The 17,665-nt window shown below is 44.9% G+C and overlaps 1 protein-coding gene across 1 annotated transcript in view; it reads left to right on the top strand.

The window, feature by feature from the left end:
- LOC311134767 (DNA-binding protein SMUBP-2-like) overlaps positions 1-17,665 on the top strand; it is a 35,296-nt gene continuing 17,631 nt past the window's right edge. The window contains exons 1-9 of the mRNA XM_084168545.1: positions 1-75; positions 1,845-1,927; positions 3,852-4,021; positions 4,230-4,425; positions 8,320-8,417; positions 8,600-8,763; positions 9,265-9,465; positions 9,809-9,956; positions 12,194-12,368. Coding sequence (XP_084024671.1) covers positions 1,851-1,927; positions 3,852-4,021; positions 4,230-4,425; positions 8,320-8,417; positions 8,600-8,763; positions 9,265-9,465; positions 9,809-9,956; positions 12,194-12,368 — 1,229 coding nt within the window. The 5' untranslated portion in view covers positions 1-75; positions 1,845-1,850. The remainder of the gene's footprint in view (positions 76-1,844; positions 1,928-3,851; positions 4,022-4,229; positions 4,426-8,319; positions 8,418-8,599; positions 8,764-9,264; positions 9,466-9,808; positions 9,957-12,193; positions 12,369-17,665) is intronic.

Raw genomic sequence — 17,665 nt, 5'->3', positions numbered from 1 at the left:
GCAACTAAATGACGCATTATTCCACCGAAGAGGAAAATAATGAATTTGCTCAACTCAAACTGATTCAACTAGCAGGTAGTTTTTTTTGTTTACCTACACTAGTTTGCTGTCGTTATAGAAGTGATATCTAATAAGGAGTTGGGAATTATAGCTAACACTGTTAATCTGCCGTTTTTTTGTGTGTCATTTTCTTAAATGACAGTAGCAGCCATAGATCTATGGTAGGCTAGCTAGTTAGCCTACCTAGCTAGCTGGATCTTTTACGTTATTGAGTTTATTTTTTACAGGGACAGTGCACATTAATCAACGTTTCAGTAAAAGTGCCGACTAATTTTCAACCGCAGTCCCTGGGCTGGTTATTAAAAACCATTCCAATAACAGTGACCAACACAGGACAAGCAAGACGTAGCATGCAGACAGAGGAATAGCCCAACAAAACAAAATGCATAAAGGCAACTAAGTGTTTCCACACCTCACAAGCTACAGACAACATGGAAATCAGCAATACACAGCTAGTAAATGTGTTTACAAGTCTGTCTTTTAGCCATGTCTTTTTTTTTTTTTTTTTTGTGAAGGTGCGATAGGTGGTACACTATAGATACAAAAGTATGTGGACACCTCTTCAAATTAGTGGATTCGGCTATTTCAGCCACACCCGTTGCTGACAGGTGTATAAAGTGGAGCACACAGCCATGCAATCTCCATAGACAAACACTGGCAGTAGAATGGCCTGTACTGAAGAGCTCAGTGACTTTCAATGTGGTACCGTCATAAGATGCCACCTTGCCAACAAGTCAGTTCGTCAAATTTCTGCCCTGCTAGAGCTGCCCCCGGTCAACTGTAAGTGCTGTTATTGTGAAGCAGAAACGTCTAGGAACAACAACGGCTCAGCCGCGAAGTGGTAGGCCACACAAGCTCACAGAACGGTTCACCATCTGGCAGTCCGACTGACAAATCTGGGTTTGGCGGATGCCAGGAGAACGCTACCTGCCCCAATGCATAGTGCCAACTGTAAAGTTTGGTGGAGGAGGAGTAATGATCTGGGGCTGTTTTTCATGGTTCGGGCTAGGCCCCTTAATTCCAGTGAAGGGAAATCTTAACGCTACAGCATACAAGGACATTCTAGACGATTCTGTGCTTCCAACTTGGTGGCGACAGTTTGGGGAAGGCCCTTTCCTGTTTCAGCATGACAATGCCCCCGTGCACAAAGCGAGGTCCATACAGAAAATGCTTTGTCGAGATCGGTGTGGAAGAACTTTGGGATGAATTGGAACGCCGACTGCGAGCCAGGCCTAATCGCCCAACATCAGTGCGCCCGACCTCATTAATGCTCTTGTGGTTGAATGGAAGGGGCGGGGGCCATTTCGGATCTAGAATACAAGACACGCGTCGGTGTATTGCACAAGATTTCCCAACTCAGGAGCTCATTCTGTGTGTGGATGCTACAGGAGCTCATTCTGTGTGTGGATGCTACAGTGATGATGTCTATCCAGCCCTTTGAGAGCCTGTTGTAGACAGACTGAATGGGTTTTAATGTTGTAAAGCCAGCTGTTCACTGCTTAAGCTGTGAGCTTGTCCCCGTTCATTGCATGGCTTGTTTTGTTACAACCTTCAGCTCCTAACGCCAGCCAACTTCAAATAGAATGTAAATGTAAGAATTATCTACACAGTTTGTCAGGAGCACCCTATCAGCTTGGTACCCACGACACGTCATCATATTTCTGCAACCTCGGTAGAGCATCAGACTTTAGCTACTTGTGTTTATGTTTTGAAATCAATCAAGCAAATGTATTTATGAAGACCTTTTTTCATAAACGGATCATTATGCTTGTGTAATTTTTCAGTGAGAAATGGAGGTGGAAAGCTTTGTGTCCAAGACCCTAGAGCTCCTTCAGGAGGAGAGAGAAGCGGAGATCGAGGAGACAAGGTATGTATTTAAGTGTCTCAATGTTGAGTTAGCGTCAGTTTAGCCTTTTAGGTCACAATGCGTGATACATACAGTGCCTTGCAAAAGTATTCATCCCCCTTGGCGTTTTTCCTATTTTGTTGTATTACAACCTGTAATTTAAATGATTTGGACATACACAATGGACAAACACAAAATAGTCCAAATTGGTGAAGTGAAATGAAAAAAATAACTTGTTTAAAAAAAATTCTAAAAAATAAATAACTGAAAAGTGGTGCGTGCATATGTGTTCACCCCCTTTGCTATGAAGCCCCTAAATAAGATCTGGTGCAACCAATTACCTTCAGAAGTCACATAATTAGTTAAATAAAGTCCACCTGTGTGCAATCTAAGTGTCACATGATCTCAGTATATATATATATACACTTGTTCTGAAAGGCCCCAGAGTCTGCAACACCACTAAGCAAGGGGCACCACCAAGCAAGCGGCACCATGAAGACCAAGGAGCTCTCCAAACAGGTCAGGGACAAAGTTGTGTAGAAGTACAGATCAGTGTTGGGTTATAAAAAATATCAGAAACTTTGAACATCCCATGGAGCACCATTAAATCCATTATATAAAAATGGAAAGAATATGGCACCACAACAAACCTGCCAAGAGAGGGCTGCCCACCAAAACTCACAGACCAGGCAAGGAGGGCATTAATCAGAGAGGCAACAAAGAGACCAAAGATAACCCTGAAGGAGCTGCAAAGCTCCACAGCGGAGATTGGAGTATCTGTCCATAGGACTACTTTAAGCCGTTCACTCCACAGAGCTGGGCTTTACGGAAGAGTGGCCAGAAAAAAGCCATTGCTTAAAGAAAAAAATAAGCAAACACGTTTGGTGTTCGCCAAAAGCCATGTGGGAGACTCCCCAAACATATGGAAGAAGGTACTCTGGTCAGATGAGACTAAAATTGAGCTTTTTGGCCATCAAGGAAAACGCAATGTCTGGCGCAAACCCAACACCTCTCATCACCCCGAGAACACCGTCCCAACAGTGAAGCATGGTGGTGGCAGCATCATGCTGTGGGGATGTTTTTCATTGGCAGGGACTGGGAAACTGGTCAGAATTGAAGGAATGATGGATGGCGCTAAATACAGGGAAATTCTTGAGGGAAACCTGTTTCAGTCTTCCAGAGATTTGAGACTGGGACGGAGGTTCACCTTCCAGCAGGACAATGACCCTAAGCATACTGCTAAACCAACACTTGAGTGGTTTAAGGGGAAACATTGAAATGTCTTGGAATGGCCTAGTCAAAGCCCAGACCTCAATCCAATTGAGAATCTGTGGTATGACTTAAAGATTGCTGCACACCAGCGGAACCCATCCAACTTGAAGGAGCTGGAGCAGTTTTGCCTTGAAGAATGGGCAAAAATCCCAGTGGCTAGATGTGCCAAGCTTATAGAGACATACCCCAAGAGACTTGCAGCTGTAATTGCTGTAAAAGGTGGCTCTACAAAGTATTGACTTTGGGGGGGTGAATTGTTATGTACACTCAAGTTTTCTGGTTTTTTTTGGTATTATTTCTTGTTTGTTTCACAATAAAAATATTTTGCATCTTCAAAGTGGTAGGTAAATCAAATGATACAAACCCCCCAAAAATCTATTTTAATTCCAGGTTGTAAGGCAACAAAATAGGAAAAAAGCCAAGGGGGGTGAATACTTTCGCAAGCCACTGTATGGCCCCAGAAGCCAGAGTATTGCATGTGGCCCCTTCCATAACCAGTGTCGTTTTGTATTGAAGACCCCTTCCAAAGGAACCATACAAAACTGACCATGTTTCCTTTCTGTTGTTTGTTTTTTTAAAGATGTTTTGGTCTGTATGTATTGTGTTCGTTGCTAAATGAATTGCCTCATTGAGGACATGAATCTGAATGTTTCCTCTGGTTGTGTATCTGTAGGCTATGGCAGGAGAATGTCTCTCTGAAAGATCTCCAGAGTAAAGGCGTGTGTCTTCTGAAGCTGCGGATAGGAAGCCAGTCGACTGGCCTTTATGGGCGATCGCTCATCCTTCTAGAACCCAGAAAACACATGGGCGTCTCCGTGCTACCTAGCAACAACTTTGGACCCGGTAAGAACGTTGAATATCATAGCTCATGGTCTAGCCATCTTTATGTAATTATCTACTGTATGAAAGACTTTACATACAGTGGTAGCCTGGTACCATATATTCTATGGCCATTGGAGTTGGCAAAAAGCACAAACGGGTCTATGAAAAGGCTATTTACATAGGCTAAACTAAATGAATAACTCTCTGATTGGTTTGTCTGTGGTTGCAGGAGACATCGTGGGTGTGTATGACTTGGATGGCTGTAAGCCGTCCTCCCAGCTGGCCACTGGCGTAGTGACCCGTAGCAGTCAGTCAGCTATAACCGTAGCCTGTGAGGACTCACCAGACGGGCTCAACCTGGACACAGACGCTCTGTACAACCTCATGAAGCTGGCTAACGATGTCACGTACAAACGCATGAAAAAGTTAGTAAGAAAACCTATGCCTGAACTTAACCGTTACCCTGACCTTAACCCTGACCTCACTCCCTAACTCTGACTCTAATCCTGACCTCACTCTCTGACTCTAATCCCGACCTCACTCCCTAACCCTGACTCTAATCCTGACCTCACTCCCTAACTCTGACTCTAATCCTGACCTCACTCTCTGACTCTAATCCCGACCTCACTCCCTAACCCTGACTCTAATCCCGACCTCACTCCCTAACTCTGACTCTAATCCTGACCTCACTCTCTGACTCTAATCCCGACCTCACTCCCTAACCCTGACTCTAATCCTGACCTCACTCCCTAACCCTGACTCTAATCCCGACCTCACTCCCTAACCCTGACTCTAATCCCGACCTCACTCCCTAACTCTGACTCTAATCCTGACCTCACTCCCTAACCCTGACTCTAATCCCGACCTCACTCCCTAACTCTGACTCTAATCCCCCACCTCACTCCCTAACTCTGACTCTAATCCTGACCTCACTCCCTAACTCTGACTCTAATCCCGACCTCACTCCCTAACTCTGACTCTAATCCCCCACCTCACTCCCTAACTCTGACTCTAATCCCGACCTCACTCCCTAACTCTGACTCTAATCCTGACCTCACTCCCTAACTCTGACTTTAATCCCCGACCTCACTCCCTAACTCTGACTCTAATCCTGACCTCACTCCCTAACTCTGACTCTAATCCCGACCTCACTCCCTAACTCTGACTCTAATCCTGACCTCACTCCCTAACTCTGACTTTAATCCCCGACCTCACTCCCTAACTCTGACTCTAATCCTGACCTCACTCCCTAACTCTGACTCTAATCCCGACCTCACTCCCTAACTCTGACTCTAATCCCCCACCTCACTCCCTAACTCTGACTCTAATCCCCCACCTCACTCCCTAACTCTGACTCTAATCCCCCACCTCACTCCCTAACTCTGACTCTAATCCCCCACCTCACTCCCTAACTCTGACTCTAATCCCCCACCTCACTCCCTAACTCTGACTCTAATCCCGACCTCACTCCCTAACTCTGACTCTAATCCCCCACCTCACTCCCTAACTCTGACTCTAATCCCGACCTCACTCCCTAACTCTGACTCTAATCCTGACCTCACTCCCTAACTCTGACTTTAATCCCCGACCTCACTCCCTAACTCTGACTCTAATCCTGACCTCACTCCCTAACCCTGACTCTAATCCCGACCTCACTCCCTAACTCTGACTCTAATCCCCCACCTCACTCCCTAACTCTGACTCTAATCCTGACCTCACTCCCTAACTCTGACTCTAATCCCCCACCTCACTCCCTAACTCTGACTCTAATCCCGACCTCACTCCCTAACTCTGACTCTAATCCTGACCTCACTCCCTAACTCTGACTTTAATCCCCGACCTCACTCCCTAACTCTGACTCTAATCCTGACCTCACTCCCTAACCCTGACTCTAATCCCGACCTCACTCCCTAACTCTGACTCTAATCCCCCACCTCACTCCCTAACTCTGACTCTAATCCTGACCTCACTCCCTAACTCTGACTCTAATCCCGACCTCACTCCCTAACTCTGACTCTAATCCCCCACCTCACTCCCTAACTCTGACTCTAATCCCGACCTCACTCCCTAACTCTGACTCTAATCCCCCACCTCACTCCCTAACTCTGACTCTAATCCCCCACCTCACTCCCTAACTCTGACTCTAATCCTGACCTCACTCCCTAACTCTGACTTTAATCCCCGACCTCACTCCCTAACTCTGACTCTAATCCTGACCTCACTCCCTAACTCTGACTCTAATCCCGACCTCACTCCCTAACTCTGACTCTAATCCCGACCTCACTCCCTAACTCTGACTCTAATCCTGACCTCACTCCCTAACTCTGACTCTAATCCCGACCTCACTCCCTAACTCTGACTCTAATCCTGACATTTTTACATTTACATTTTAGTCATTTAGCAGACGCTCTTATCCAGAGCGACTTACAGGAGCAATTAGGGTTAAGTGCCTTGCTTAAGGGCACATCGACAGATTTTTCACCTAGTCGGCTCGGGGATTAGAACCAGCGACCTTTCGGTTACTGGCACAACGCTCTTACCCACTAAGCTACCTGCCGCCCTAGACCTCACTGACCTCACTCTCTGACTCTAATCCCGACCTCACTCCCTAACCCTGACTCTAATCCCGACCTCACTCCCTAACTCTGACTCTAATCCTGACCTCACTCTCTGACTCTAATCCCGACCTCACTCCCTAACTCTGACTCTAATCCTGACCTCACTCTCTGACTCTAATCCCGACCTCACTCCCTAACCCTGACTCTGACCCTGACCTCACTCCCTAACTCTGACTTTAATCCCCGACCTCACTCCCTAACTCTGACTCTAATCCTGACCTCACTCCCTAACTCTGACTCTAATCCTGACCTCACTCCCTAACTCTGACTCTAATCCCGACCTCACTCCCTAACTCTGACTCTAATCCCCCACCTCACTCCCTAACTCTGACTCTAATCCCGACCTCACTCCCTAACCCTGACTCTAATCCCGACCTCACTCCCTAACTCTGACTCTAATCCTGACCTCACTCTCTGACTCTAATCCCGACCTCACTCCCTAACTCTGACTCTAATCCTGACCTCACTCTCTGACTCTAATCCCGACCTCACTCCCTAACCCTGACTCTGACCCTGACCTCACTCCCTAACTCTGACTTTAATCCCCGACCTCACTCCCTAACTCTGACTCTAATCCTGACCTCACTCCCTAACTCTGACTCTAATCCTGACCTCACTCCCTAACTCTGACTCTAATCCTGACCTCACTCCCTAACTCTGACTCTAATCCCCCACCTCACTCCCTAACTCTGACTCTAATCCCCCACCTCACTCCCTAACTCTGACTCTAATCCCCCACCTCACTCCCTAACTCTGACTCTAATCCCCCACCTCACTCCCTAACTCTGACTCTAATCCCGACCTCACTCCCTAACTCTGACTCTAATCCTGACCTCACTCCCTAACTCTGACTTTAATCCCCGACCTCACTCCCTAACTCTGACTCTAATCCTGACCTCACTCCCTAACTCTGACTCTAATCCCGACCTCACTCCCTAACTCTGACTCTAATCCCGACCTCACTCCCTAACTCTGACTCTAATCCCGACCTCACTCCCTAACTCTGACTCTAATCCCGACCTCACTCCCTAACTCTGACTCTAATCCTGACCTCACTCCCTAACTCTGACTTTAATCCCCGACCTCACTCCCTAACTCTGACTCTAATCCTGACCTCACTCCCTAACTCTGACTCTAATCCTGACCTCACTCCCTAACTCTGACTCTAATCCCGACCTCACTCCCTAACTCTGACTCTAATCCTGACCTCACTCCCTAACTCTGACTCTAATCCCGACCTCACTCCCTAACTCTGACTCTAATCCCGACCTCACTCCCTAACTCTGACTCTAATCCCGACCTCACTCCCTAACCCTGACTCTAATCCTGACCTCACTCCCTAACTCTGACTCTAATCCCGACCTCACTCCCTAACTCTGACTCTAATCCCGACCTCACTCCCTAACTCTGACTCTAATCCCGACCTCACTCCCTAACTCTGACTCTAATCCCGACCTCACTCCCTAACTCTGACTCTAATCCCCGACCTCACTCCCTAACTCTGACTCTAATCCTGACCTCACTCCCTAACTCTGACTCTAATCCCCGACCTCACTCCCTAACTCTGACTCTAATCCCCGACCTCACTCCCTAACTCTGACTCTAATCCCCCACCTCACTCCCTAACTCTGACTCTAATCCCGACCTCACTCCCTAACTCTGACTCTAATATCGACATATTCCAATACTTGTTGTCCGCAGGGCCTTGAACACTCTGAATGGGTACAGCAGTGGACCAGCCTCGGATTTGATCAGCGTTCTCTTTGGCTATTCCGAACCTGGCTCTTTATCACAACCAAGTAAGGCTGCCTCTCTGGAAGATGCTATTAGCCTACTGTAGCACACCAGATGCTATTAGCCTACTGTAGCGCACCAGATTATACCCTTCTTAAATTGGACATCAGAAAAAATATTCACCTGTCTGAAAAAACTTCTTAGACGCAAATATAAGATTGACAATTGTCTCCTCTTATTTGTTCAGATGATCTGTCTTTCCTGAACACTGGTCTGGATGAGTCTCAGAGGGAGGCGGTGTCGTTTGCTCTGTCTCAGAGAGAGGTAGCTGTGATACACGGACCACCAGGCACTGGCAAGACAACCACTGTGGTGGAAATTATCCTCCAGGTGGTCAAACGGGGACAGAAGGTAGAGATGATGTCATACAGTACATTGGTGTGTCCATTCTGATCAAGAGAAGTATCAAGTTATGACAGTCTTTTGACACACAAGTCAATATGTTCTATTGAAAAATTGCTGAATCTGGCTTTAAATATGGTTTAGGTAATCCTTTTTAAATATGGTTTAGGTAATCCTTTTTAAATATGGTTTAGGTAATCCTTTTTAAATATGGTTTAGGTAATCCTTTTTAAATATGGTTTAGGTAATCCTTTTTAAATATGGTTTAGGTAATCCTTTTTAAATATGGTTTAGGTAATCCTTTTTAAATATGGTTTAGGTAATCCTTTTTAAATATGGTTTAGGTAATCCTTTTTAAATATGGTTTAGGTAATCCTTTTTAAATATGGTTTAGGTAATCCTTTTTAAATATGGTTTAGGTAATCCTTTGTAATCATTGGTTCATTGTTTTGTTCGTCACACTTGGACCAGATGTTGACTCTTATTGGTGTTTGTCTGTTTGTCCTGTAGGTCCTGTGTTGTGCTGGTTCTAACGTGGCGGTGGATAACCTGGTAGAGCGCCTGGTCAAGGCCAAAGCTAAGGTGCTGAGACTGGGTCACCCTGCCCGCCTGCTAGAGTCCATTCAGAAACACTCACTGGACGCCGTCCTCGCTCACAGTGACAACAGCAACATCATCGCTGACATACGCAAAGACATCGACAAAGCTTTTGTAAGTATTGATAATATGGCATCAATGATAATGACATCTTAATATGAAAGCGTTTGTGAGTGTGATGGGTTTCCATTAGCGCTAACTTCAGCTTGGTCTCTAATTATTTGACTGGTAAATTATGATAACAGATTATTTGGTATCAGAAGTTACTGTAATATACAGAATATCAATGTCCAGAAACTCTACATGTCATATCACTGGTTAACTCCCAGCTCCTGGCATTCATTAGTATTTGTGAAAAGGCTTTTAAGCTTAGAAAGTAAGGTAATTTTCTTTAGTGTATTTTCTGGATGTATTGGAAGGCTTCTAGGTTAGATATGAATGTTTTCTCAATGTGTAGATGGGGATGAAGAAGATTCGTGACAAAGGAGATCGGGTCAACCTGAAGAGGGAGGTAGGAGAGCTGAGGAAAGAGCTGAGGACCAGGGAAGCTGCGGCCATTACGGAGGTCCTCAAACGAGCTGACGTTGTCCTAGCCACTAACACAGGTGAGCGATGGTGGATATCAACGTTGTCCTAGCCACTAACACAGGTGAGCGATGGTGGATATCAACAGTTGTCCTAGCCACTAACACAGGTGAGCGATGGTGGATATCAACGTTGTCCTAGCCACTAACACAGGTGAGCGATGGTGGATATCAACAGTTGTCCTAGCCACTAACACAGGTGAGCGATGGTGGATATCAACGTTGTCCTAGCCACTAACACAGGTGAGCGATGGTGGATATCAACGTTGTCCTAGCCACTAACACAGGTGAGCGATGGTGGATATCAACGTTGTCCTAGCCACTAACACAGGTGAGCGATGGTGGATATCAACGTTGTCCTAGCCACTAACACAGGTGAGAGATGGTGGATATCAACTTTGTCCTAGCCACTAACACAGGTGAGCGATGGTGGATATCAACAGTTGTTCATTAGGGGGCACACTACAGTGGGGAAAAAAAGTATTTAGTCAGCCACCAATTGTGCAAGTTCTCCCACTTAAAAAGATGACAGAGGCCTGTAATTTTCATCATAGGTACACGTCAACTATGACAGACAAATTGAGGAAAAAAAATCCAGAAAATCACATTGTAGGATTTTTTATGAATTTATTTGCAAATTGTGGTGGAAAATAAGTATTTGGTCACCTACAAACAAGCAATATTTCTGGCTCTCACAGACCTGTAACTTCTTCTTTAAGAGGCTCCTCTGTCCTCCACTCGTTTCCTGTATTAATGGCACCTGTTTGAACTTGTTATCAGTATAAAAGACACCTGTCCACAACCTCAAACAGTCACACTCCAAACTCCACTATGGCCAAGACCAAAGAGCTGTCAAAGGACACCAGAAACAAAATTGTAGACCTGCACCAGGCTGGGAAGACTGAATCTGCAATAGGTAAGAAGCTTGGTTTGAAGAAATCAACTGTGGGAGCAATTATTAGGAAATGGAAGACATACAAGACCACTGATAATCTCCCTCGATCTGGGGCTCCACGCAAGATCTCACCCCGTGGGGTCAAAATGATCACAAGAACGGTGAGCAAAAATCCCAGAACCACACGGGGGGACCTAGTGAATAACCTGCAGAGAGCTGGGACCAAAGTAACAAAGCCTACCATCAGTAACACACTATGCCGCCAGGGACTCAAATCCTGCAGTGCCAGATGTGTCCCCCTGCTTAAGCCAGTACATGTCCAGGCCCGTCTGAAGTTTGCTAGAGTGCATTTGGATGATCCAGAAGAGGATTGGGAGAATGTCATATGGTCAGATGAAACCAAAATATAACTTTTTGGTAAAAACTCAACTCGTCGTGTTTGGAGGACAAATAATGCTGAGTTGCATCCATAGAACACCATACCTACTGTGAAGCATGTGGGTGGAAACATCATGCTTTGGGGCTGTTTTTCTGCAAAGTGACCAGGACGACTGATCCGTGTAAAGGAAAGAATGAATGGGGCCATGTATTGTGAGATTTTGAGTGAAAACCTCCTTCCATCAGCAAGGGCATTGAAGATGAAACGTGGCTGGGTCTTTCAGCATGACAATGATCCCAAACACACCGCCCGGGCAACGAAGGAGTGGCTTCGTAAGAAGCATTTCAAGGTCCTGGAGTGGCCTAGCCAGTCTCCAGATCTCAACCCCATAGTAAATCTTTGGAGGGAGTTGAAAGTCTGTGTTGCCCAGCGACAGCCCCAAAACATCACTGCTCTAGAGGAGATCTGCATGGAGGAATGGGCCAATATACCAGCAACAGTGTGTGAAAACCTTGTGAAGACTTACAGAAAACGTTTGACCTGTGTCATTGCCAACAAAGGGTATATAACAAAGTATTGAGAAACTTTTGTTATTGACCAAATACTTATTTTCCACCATAATTTGCAAATAAATTCATTAAAAATCCTACAATGTGATTTTCTGGATTTTTTTTCTCATTTTGTCTGTCATAGTTGACGTGTACCTATGATGAAAATTACAGGCCTCTCTCATCTTTTTAAGTGGGAGAACTTGCACAATTGGTGGCTGACTAAATACTTTTTTTCCCCACTGTATAAAATGTTTCAAAATGTTTTGCAACAAAAAAAGGACAATTTGCATTTCTGATTGGACAAGTCCTGGTAGCCCTCCTGTTTAAATATGTTTCCTTCCCTTTGGTGCCTACTGAACATGACCCTCTGTCCCCATTTTGACTGGGTGGCGTCCTACTGAACAATAATATGACCTGTCTGTGTTGTCTCCAGGTGCTAATGACGGTGGCCCTCTGAAGAACCTACCTGTAGACCATTTTGACTGGGTGGTGATAGACGAGTGCGCCCAGGCCTTGGAGAGCTCCTGTTGGATCGCTCTGCTCAGAGGCAGGAGGTGTGTCCTGGCTGGAGACTACAAGCAGCTGCCACCCACCATCAAGTCTCAGACGTAAATACCAGCTCTTTTTATTGGTCCCACCAACAAATATATGTAATGGTGAAATAAGTATAGGTATATCTGGTTTAGCAGATAATAACAAAAGAAGAACAATATTTACATGGCTCAAAGAGAACGAATATAATATCTATTGTTTACAGGAAACTCATTCAACAATTCTAGATTAAGTTGTGTGGAAAAAGGACTGGGGGGGCAAATATACTTCTCCCATGGGCTAAGAAACTCAAAAGGGGTGATGATATTAATTAACAGTAATTTCGATCCGAATGTGCAAATTGTCCAAACAGATACGCAAGGTAGATGGATTATTTAAAATATGTTATTGGACCATAAACAGATATGGCTCATTAACCTTTACGGACCAAATAATGATGATCCACACTTCTTTGACAATATATATAATAAATGATCAACCCTGCAAGCAACAGAACAGATAGATGGCAATAAAAACTGTAACATAGAGGCTCAGAATAAATTAGAGGAAAAACAAAACTAAATGGAGGAACTTATTCAAGAAAGATACAAAATAAAGCAAACTGGAAGGAATATGGGGAAAAATGCACAAAATTATTATTTAATCTTCAACATAGAAATGCTACCAAAAATAATTTACTGAAACTGGTAACAAATGACGGAGTCACCCATGATTCACCAAATGATATTTTGAAGGAGGAAACAAAGTACTTTAAGCATATGTTTTGGTTTGTCTCCTCCATCTCCTCTAACCAAAGTTAATTGTATGGATAATTTTTTCTATTGATAATGTAAAATAAACAGCCGTACAGAAATATTCATGTGAAGGTGAAATTACGGAGGAGGAACTTCTTGATGCATTTAAAGCCTTTAAGTCCGGGAAAACTCCAGGGCTGGATGGCATACCAGTTTGAGGTATACCAAACTTTTTTTGATATTCTCAAAGGATCGTTACTAGCATGTTTTAACCACTCGTATGTAAATGGTAGATTATCAGACACTCAACAAGTAGGTCTGATTTCATTATTGCTGAAACAGGATACCAGTGGGAAATATATAGATCTAGTTCATTAAAAAAATTGGAGGCCCCTTACACTTCAGTGTTGTGATTTAAAAAATTCTAGCAAAATGTATAGCGCATAGAATTAAAAAGGTATTGTCGGATATTATTCATTCTAATCAGACAGGTTTTTTACATGGAAGATACATTGGAGATAATATAAGGCAAGTACTGGAAACAATAGAACACTATGAAAAATCTGGGAAACCAGGCCTGGTATTCATAGCAGACTTCGAAAAGGCTTTTGATAAAGTACGACTGGAATTTATATATACACTACCGTTCAAAAGTTTGGGGTCACTTAGAAATGTCATTGTTTTCGAAAGAAAAGCAAAAAAAAATTGTACATTTTAAAATAACATCAAATTGATCAGAAATACAGTGTAGACATTGTTAATGTTGTAAATGGCTATTGTAGCTGGAAACGGCTGATTTTTTTAATATTTTTTTTATGGAATATCTACATATGCTAATCCAAGTTTATCATTGTAAAAGGCTAATTGATCATTAGAAAACCCTTTTGCAATTATGTTAGAACAGCTGAAAACTGTTGTGCTGATTAAAGAATTATTTATATTATAATTATTTTTACTATTTTCTACATTGTAGAATAATAGTGAAGACATCAAAACTATGAAATAACACATATGGAATCATGTAGTAACCAAAAAAGTGTTAAACAAATCAAAATATATTTTATATTTGAGATTCTTCAAAGTAGCCACCCTTTGCCTTGATGACAGCTTTGCAAACTCTTGGCATTCTCTCAACCAGCTTCATGAGGTAGTCACCTGGAATTATTTTCCAACAGTCTTGAAGGAGTTCCCACATATGCTGAGCACTTGTTGGCTTCATTTCCTTCACTCTGCCGTCCGACTCATCCCAAACCAATTGGGTTGAGGTAGGGTGATTGTGGAGGCCAGGTCGTCTGATGCAGCACTCCATCACTCTCCTTCTTGGTAAAATAGCCCTTACACAGCCTGTAGGTGTGTTGGGTCATTGTCCTGTTGAAAAACAAATGATAGTCCCACTAAGCGCAAACCAGATGGGATGGTGTATCGCTGCAGAATGCTGTGGTAGCCATGATGGTTAAGTGTGCCTTGAATTCTAAATAAATCACAGACAGTGTCACCAGCAAAGCATCCCCACACCATCACACCACCTCCTCCATGCTTCACGGTGGGAACCACACATGCAAAGACACAGTAGTTGGAACCATAAATCTCACAGTTAGACTCATCAGACCAAAGGACAGATTTCCACCGGTGTAATGTCCATTGCTCATGTTTCTTGGCCCAAGCAAGTCTCTTCTTCTTATTGGTGTCCTTTAGTAGTGGTTTCTTTGCAGCATTTCGACCATGAACGCCTGATTCATGCGGTCTCCTCTGAACAGTTGATGTGTCTGTTACTTGAACTCTGAAGCATTTATTTGGGCTGCAATCTGAGGTGCAGTTAATTGCAGATTTCTGAGGCTGGTAACTCTAATGAACTTATCCTCTGCAGCAGAGGTAACTCTGGGTCTTCCATTCCTGTGGCGGTCCTCATGAGAGCCAGTTTCAGAATAGCGCTTGATGGTTTTTGCGACTGCACTTGAAGAAACTTTCAAAGTTCTTGAAATGTTCTGTATTGACTGACCTTCATGTCTTAAAGTAATGATGGACTGTCATTTCACTTTGCTTATTTGAGCTGTTCTTGCCATAATATGGACTTGGTCTTTTACCAAATAGGGATATCTTCTGTATACCACCCCTACCTTGTCACAACACAACTTATTGGCTCAAACGTTTTTTCCTCCCCAATTTCGTGATTGGTTGGATACAATTGGTAGTTAGTCTTCTCCCATCACTGCAACTCCCGTACGGACACGGGAGAGGCGAAGGTCGGGAGCCGTGCGTCCTCCGAAACACAACCCAACCGAGTCGCGCTGCTTCTTGACACAATGCCCGCTTAACCCGGAAGCCATCCGCACCAATGTGTCGGAGGAAACGCCGTACACCTGGCGACCGTGTCAGCGTGCACTGCGCCCGGCCCGCTAGTGCGCAATGGGACAAGGACATCCCTACCGGCCAAACCCTCCCCTAACCTGGACGACGCTGGGCCAATTGTGCGCCTCCCAATGGGTCTCCCGGTCGCAGCCGACTGCGACAGAGCCTGTACTCGAACCAGGATCTCTAGTGGCACAGCTAGCACTGCGATGCAGTGAAGCTGGTTGAGAGAATGGGTGGATACTTTGTAGAATCTGAAATATAAAATATATTTTGATTTAACACTTTTTTGGTTAGTACATGATTCCATATGTGTTATTTCATAGTTTTGATGTCTTCACTATTATTCTACAATGTAGAAAATAAAGATAAACCCTTGAATGAGTAGGTGTGTCCAAACTTTGACTGGTACTGTAAATTGTATATAGCCAAGTTATTACTTTGTACCCCTGCACATCGACTCGGTACTGGAACCTTGTAGCCTAATTAGACTATATGGCTATAAAGGGGAAAGTTGTGTAAATTAAATAAAATCAGAGAGGAAGAGGCGAACTTTAGGCTACTTTGGTGAATTTGCGTGGCATGCAAGACAGATTACCAAGACATGCCACCTTTTCTTTTCTTTTCTGCCCCCTCCTCTCTCTCTTAAACGCTGGCTCGCCTGGGGTGGATTCATTACGCCGATTATGTTGCAAGTTTGTTCAGTCTTCCTTCTGTTGCGTGTAGAATATCCTATCCTAGTTGCGAGACATTGCAAGCCAAGAAATTGTGAGATACAGCTTTTGATTGCCGATAGATAGGCCTAATGCACGGTTCTGACTGTCTGCCTGGTGGCTGACCTGCCTATACTGATAGATAGGCCTAGTGCAGGGTTCTGACTGTCTGTCTGGTGGCTGACCTGCCTATACTGATAGATAGGCCTAGTGTACGGTTCTGTCTGTCTGTCTGGTGGCTGACCTGCCTATACTGATAGATAGGCCTAGTGCACGGTTCTGACTGTCTGTCTGGTGGCTGACCTGCCTATACTGATAGATAGGCCTAGTGCACGGTTCTGACTGTCTGTCTGGTGGCTGACCTGCCTATACTGATAGATAGGCCTAGTGCACGGTTCTGACTGTCTGTCTGGTGGCTGACCTGCCTATACTGATAGATAGGCCTAGTGCACGGTTCTGACTATCTGTCTGGTGGCTGACCTGCCTATACTGATAGATAGGCCTAGTGCACGGTTCTGACTGTCTGTCTGGTGGCTGACCTGCCTATACTGATAGATAGGCCTAGTGCACGGTTCTGACTGTCTGTCTGGTGGCTGACCTGCCTATACTGATAGATAGGCCTAGTGCAGGGTTCTGACTGTCTGTCTGGTGGCTGACCTGCCTATACTGATAGATAGGCCTAGTGCACGGTTCTGACTGTCTGTCTGGTGGCCGACCTGCCTATACTGATAGATAGGCCTAGTGCAGGGTTCTGACTGTCTGGTGGCTGACCTGCCTATACTGATAGATAGGCCTAGTGCAGGGTTCTGACTGTCTGTCTGGTGGCTGACCTGCCTATACTGATAGATAGGCCTAGTGTACGGTTCTGACTGTCTGTCTGGTGGCTGACCTGCCTATACTGATAGATAGGCCTAGTGCACGGTTCTGACTGTCTGGTGGCTGACCTGCCTATACTGATAGATAGGCCTAGTGCACGGTTCTGACTGTCTGGTGGCTGACCTGCCTATACTGATAGATAGGCCTAGTGCAGGGTTCTGTCTGTCTGGTGGCTGACCTGCCTATACTGATAGATAGGCCTAGTGCACGGTTCTGCCTGGTGGCTGACCTGCCTATACTGATAGATAGGCCTAGTGCACGGTTCTGACTGTCTGGTGGCTGACCTGCCTATACTGATAGATAGGCCTAGTGTACGGTTCTGACTGTCTGTCTGGTGGCTGACCTGCCTATACTGATAGATAGGCCTAGTGCACGGTTCTGACTGTCTGTCTGGTGGCTGACCTGCCTATACTGATAGATAGGCCTAGTGTACGGTTCTGTCTGGTGGCTGACCTGCCTATACTGATAGATAGGCCTAGTGCACGGTTCTGACTGTCTGGTGGCTGACCTGCCTATACTGATAGATGGGCCTAGTGCAGGGTTCTGACTGTCTGGTGGCTGACCTGCCTATACTGATAGATAGGCCTAGTGCACGGTTCTGACTGTCTGTCTGGTGGCTGACCTGCCTATACTGATAGATAGGCCTAGTGCACGGTTCTGACTGTCTGTCTGGTGGCTGAC

Source organism: Coregonus lavaretus (genome assembly GCF_964263955.1).
Source record: "Coregonus lavaretus genome assembly, chromosome: 9".
Taxonomy (NCBI): domain Eukaryota; kingdom Metazoa; phylum Chordata; class Actinopteri; order Salmoniformes; family Salmonidae; genus Coregonus; species Coregonus lavaretus.
The sequence above is the reverse complement of the archived record's forward strand: the minus strand, read 5'-3'. Positions and strand labels throughout refer to the sequence as shown.